Source organism: Glycine max, chromosome 18 (genome assembly GCF_000004515.6).
Source record: "Glycine max cultivar Williams 82 chromosome 18, Glycine_max_v4.0, whole genome shotgun sequence".
NCBI classification, from domain to species: domain Eukaryota; kingdom Viridiplantae; phylum Streptophyta; class Magnoliopsida; order Fabales; family Fabaceae; genus Glycine; species Glycine max.
The window spans coordinates 38,455,627-38,461,325 of NC_038254.2; the positions used below are offsets into that span (position 1 = coordinate 38,455,627).

General features: G+C 27.7%; 1 protein-coding gene across 1 annotated transcript; it reads left to right on the forward strand.

Moving 5' to 3' along the window:
* The first annotated feature begins 1,761 nt into the window (after positions 1 to 1,761).
* LOC100799673 (xyloglucan endotransglucosylase/hydrolase protein 2) lies at positions 1,762 to 4,392 on the forward strand. Its single transcript, XM_003551339.4, has 5 exons — positions 1,762 to 1,906; positions 2,034 to 2,197; positions 2,611 to 2,711; positions 3,037 to 3,242; positions 3,806 to 4,392. Exons 1-5 carry the CDS (start codon positions 1,881 to 1,883, stop codon positions 4,176 to 4,178), a joined length of 870 nt encoding a protein of 289 aa, XP_003551387.1. The 5' UTR covers positions 1,762 to 1,880; the 3' UTR covers positions 4,179 to 4,392.
* The last annotated feature ends 1,307 nt before the right edge of the window (positions 4,393 to 5,699 follow it).

A 5,699-nucleotide genomic window follows, 5' to 3' on the forward strand; every position in this document is an offset into this window, starting at 1 on the left:
AATATTGGGAAATGGGTTCTGAACTTAGTGCACAAATTTCATGATGATCCAACGGTGAATGAGTTTGAGATCATCATTTTCCTGAGACAGGTTTGGTGGTATGCGAAAAAAAGAAAGGATTTTGGGAGGATGAGAAGGGAAAACGAAATTAAGAGGAAGAAGAGGGTAGGAAGTATTGTTAGTATGAAAACTAACATAAGATGCATCTATTTATAGTTAAGATACTCACAACCTATTATTTACTCTATTTTTTATTATTATTTTATAAACAAATATTCTGTTTTATTTCCTATCAAATGAATAAATCAAATATCTTTTTTTTTCCTTCGAACCATTATTTTAATACATTTATTTCTCCTTATTTTTTTTAATTATAAAATCTCACCATTTTCTAAAATTATTTTTTTTCTAAAAAACCTTTTTAATTTATTTACGAAAAAATGGGATGTTACAATCACTAATCCAAAAATGCTTCAAGAAGTTCATGTGTCCTGGTATTCGATGTTAAGTTTCATCAACAACATCGATTTTTAAAACCGATGTTGATGACAATAAAACAACATCATTTCTTTCCAAAAATCGATGTCTGTTATAAGAAAACAACATCATTTTTTTTATAAAAACCGATATTGTATGTCTATATTAACATCAGTTTTAGTAAAAATCGATGTTAATATGATGATATATAACTTTTTTTTATAATTCTTATTATATAACATCGGTTATTTAAATAACCGATGTTGTAATTTTATATTAACATCAGTTTTAGAAAATCAATGTTAACGATAATACTTTCAACGTTGGTACTTTCAACATCGGTTAATAACCGATGTTGAAAGTCCTTAATAACTGATTTAACTGATGTGAAAATCCTATTTTTTAGTAGTGTGATGATTTTTAATATATTATTATGATTATTTGATAATGATTAATAGATTATATCCATTTTCTTTCAATTCGGTTAATAGCTACACTAAAAGTCAAGGAGAATAATAAATCCTATATATGAAGGAATTTCATGGAAACGGCATATATTGAAAATAAGAATTAGGCTCTTGAGTGAATTTTCACTTTAGAGGAAAAAAATTATCCATCGAAATCAATATATACAAGAAATAGATTTGCCAATATATATATATATATATATATATGATTTTCTCATTATTAACAATTAACAATTTTTTACTTTAGTATTGAAAACAATAAAAAAAATACTTTCTTATTTATGGACCAGTTTTTCCATTTCCTAATTGTAAATGCAAATGAATAGTAGCCTTAGCTATTCATATTATTGCTACTTTTGGATTTACAATAACGAAAAAGAAAAGAAACAAGACCAAAAAAATATTGCTACGTTCCTTTACATGACAACTTTAGTTTCTTTTTGCCCGTTTTAAGTAGAAGATTGAGAGAGGTAAAGGAAAACCAGTTATCAAATTCCGGATAATATAATGCATGTGAAAGATTAGTGGAAGATGATCTATCACAAAAATTGATAGAATATATCTTTTTACGTGTACGTACACAGTAAGAGCCGCCTCTAGATATCCAACTTTAGACGGGTGATCAGTGGTACATAGTAACAAGGAAGGGCCTTTCACAAGGCACAAGAGTAACGTGAAAATAGAACAACTTGAAGGAATAAATAGGACATTCACATGCTTATGAGCCACAACTTGTGTTTTGCTTTAATCAAATGTATCTTTCACTTTACACTTTCACTTCAATCTCACCCAAAGTTTTTCTTTGACATGGAAATGTAGTTAAGATTCATTACCCTGTGATACTCTATATAATCCATATTCATTGCTATATATAAATTACAATGATCACAAGAAACGGGCCACACAAAAATAGTGGTGCCTACTTTGTTTGACATAATGGCTCAACTGCAGAAGCAACAAAAGTAAGTGCGTACGCATGTATATCTAAGTATCTTAGTTAGAGTATATACAGTACGAAGAGCTTTTTTGTCTGTAAATTCTTTTTGCTTTTTTGGTAATTTATAAACCGGGAAACTATTTAATTTGCAGCTTCTGCTTTGTCCTTCTTCTCTTTGTGGCACTGGGTATAGCTTATGCTAGAGAAGCTTTTGAAGTTAGCTTCCAACAGAACTACAAGATTGCATGGGGAAAGCATCATATCTTCTTTCTACAGCATGGTAGAGAAGTTCAACTCTCAATTGATAAGACTTCAGGTTTGTATGTATAGAACTTTGTGGTTTAATTTCATTGAATAGTGCGTGCTTGATTAAAAGAAAGTGACCATGCGCTCTAAAGATCGATGTGTATATATATGCATGCTATTATGCTCGTATATAGATAAAAAAGATTATGCTTTTTGCTTTAACGATCATTTTGTACAAATGTTCACAGTTATAGAATATGCAAGAATCTTATGTTAATATAAAGTCTTTTATGCTCAGAACGAGAGAGTTTTCTTATATAAAATAAAGACAAGGTATATATTATTGTACTAGGAGATATTGATTGCATGAATCATTCAGTGTAAATTTAGCAGATACATGGGTGTAGTAGCTTATGGTATATATGGAAAAGAGTGGTATAGTTTAATTTTTAAATTTTTCTAACTATAGTTTAATGGGTGTAGGGGCTGGTTTCAGATCAAAATTGGAGTATGCTTCTGGATTCTTCCAAATGAGAATAAAGATACCCAACAAGGACTGTAGAGGAGTTGTGACAGCCTTTTATGTGTGAATTTGACCTTTTATTGATCCATTGAGTTCTTGAGGCATGCTCATATATATATATATATAGGAGGGACTAACTTACTTTAAGAGTAACATTAAAAGAATTATTCTTTATTTTAATTATTATTTTTCTTGAAATGAATAATAAAGATGAAGAGTAATTCAAACAATTACTCTTGGAATAAGTTGATCCCTCCTTTTTATATATATATATATATATATATATATATATATATATATATATATATATATATATATATATATATATATATATATATATATATCTCGCTTAACTGAATATTTTCTTCTTATTTTTCTGTTTGTAGCTGACTTCAACTGCCTATAAACATTTGGGAGCAAAACATGACGAGATTGACTTTGAATTCTTGGGCAACAATGGACAGCCTCATACCTTGCAGACCAATGTTTTTACAAATGATGAAGGAGGAAGAGAGCAAAGGCATAGCCTCTGGTTTGATCCAACAATTATTTTTCATACTTATGGAGTCCTTTGGAACCAACATCAAATAGTGTAAGCTATTTCTCTTGTTGAATTATATATTTCAATTGTCTTAATTATGAACTTGTCCTAATATATCTATCTGACTCAAACTCCAACCCAGTTAAAATTAGAACGGTTGAGGCCTAGTTAAAATTATTCTTGTTGAAAATATTTTTTTTATAGTTAATTTATTTTTTTGAAATAACATAATCCATAGACTAATCCAGATCTTATCCCACATATTAAGTGGGACTATGTGGGTTGGAGACGCTTAGGCCCTGTCATTGGGTGCGCTAAACCCTAAGGCTATTATGGTGACCAAGTAAGTTGACCCTAGGGGCAAATTGACAGCTCCAGTCACCACTCACTAGCTAATTGAAAAAACAATAGCTATTCTATACGTATAATTTAGGGAACATATAGATGAGTATATGTTTGAGTTTATCAAAGTAGTACAACATTTTATAAACTAGAAAATTTCTTGAGCACCGTGTGATTTTTTTTCTTACTAAATATAAACCTAATTTATAAAAGGATAATAATAATTAAACTTCGTTTAATATTTTTTCGGGGTTCTTCAATATTGTTTTCAGGTTTTACGTGGATGAAATACCAATTAGAGTATTCAAGAACTACTCCAATGTGGGAGTGAGTTTTCCTTCACAACAAATGCACGTTACGGCTAGCATATGGAATGGTGAACCTTGGGCATCTAATGGGAAGAGAATTGACTGGAAGCAAGCACCCTTCACTGCTCAGTTTCAAGGTTTCAATATTCATGGTTGCCAAACCCAAAATTACAACAAACATGCCTGCTATTCTCCTTATTTATGGTGGAATGACAAGAAACATTGGAAACTAAACTCTCAACAACAGAGAGCATACGAAGATGTGAGGAAGAAACATTTGTTGTATGACTATTGTTCTGATAGAGGAGAATTGCACAAGGAATGTCAAATTAATTAGGTGATTAATTGATAATACGACTAGTAATTAGTAAGTCATAAATTATAAATAAGGAAGAAAAACCAAGAAATGATACATATCCTGAATGTATCAGATTAATTAGGACGGTATATAAAAATTCTAATTAGTATTTGTGATGATTGATCATTTGACAAAACAACGGGAGACTTTACAATAAATACATGAATATAATATGTTTATCTCATTTCATAAACTAGTATAATTGCGCATGAATATATTAGGATTATCAATATAAATATATAATAGATTAAATATAAATTATTATATAAGGATATTAATAATGTGTACATATTTTCTTACATCATATTATACTATTTATATAATAAATTTTAAATAGAGATACCAAATCGTCAAACTTAATCATTTAACTTAGAAATAAAAATAAATACTAATATTATATAGGATATATATTTTAGACTTTAAACATTATATTAAAATTTATAATATATATATATATATATATATATATACGTTATTTTTTATTCTCATAATTTATTTGATGTAATGGTTATAATAAGTAATTATTAGATATTAAGAAAATGATTGATGAAGATAAAAAGTAATTCACATAATTACTTTTAGGATAGAAGGATCCATCCTCTCTGTTTATAAACTCTTGTTGACCATAGAGACAATTAAAAAAATATAATAACACCTGCAATTCAACTATCATTTGTGATCATACGTAGAAAATGAAATTTAATTTCACGTGCCAGAAATTAAATATCTTATGTATCCGATACCTTGAATTATGCCATATTTAATATTTCAATTTATATTTTCACTATAAATAAAATAAAATTTAAATGCTTTACAATATTTTATATGTATTATTGAAACTTGGAATAACTAATTAGAAAATTATAAATCAGATTTAACAATCAATTATGATCATTCAATTATAGATTAGATACTAATTATATTATCAATAAAATAAAATTTAAAATTCATTTTAAATATTTGTAAATTCAGAAATTAATTTCATAAATATATATTATAAATGATATTTTTTTATTTTGATACACATGATAATATAGTAGATTAATATCCGAGTTGATAAATAATTTTCTTTTAATCAATAATTTAATTTCATAAATAAGAGAAAGGAAGGTACTCACATGAATACTTATAATTAAAATATCAGCATATATGTAAGATAATTGAACATTTGCATCATGTAAATTATTTACCTATAAAATGTCTAATAACTTTTATACATCATGGTTTCCATTGGGTTGAGTCCAATGGGTCGAGTTTATTGCTTGACCCAATAGATTGTGAGCCAATTGATCCAACCCAAAGTCTAAAGGATGTCTAGCTCAGCTTTTGCACCTTATCTTATATATGAAATCTTAGGGGATCAAATCTTATCATATCCTAACTATATCCTAATCATAATTAATCATATCTTACTTAATCATATCTAATATTTGGGAATTAAGAAGATAAAATATGATTAGGGATTAATTTGTTTGAACTTTAATTTTTTTTTTAAAGAAG

What these genes read in the sequence shown, in the direction of transcription:
- LOC100799673 (XM_003551339.4), top strand. Translation starts at nt 1,881, where the DNA reads ATGGCTCAACTGCAGAAGCAACAAAA. An exon ending in CTCAATTGATAAGACTTCAG is followed by an intron (nt 2,198 to 2,610) that starts GTTTGTATGTAT and finishes TAATGGGTGTAG; the next exon opens with GGGCTGGTTTCAGATCAAAA. An exon ending in GAGTTGTGACAGCCTTTTAT is followed by an intron (nt 2,712 to 3,036) that starts GTGTGAATTTGA and finishes TTCTGTTTGTAG; the next exon opens with CTGACTTCAACTGCCTATAA.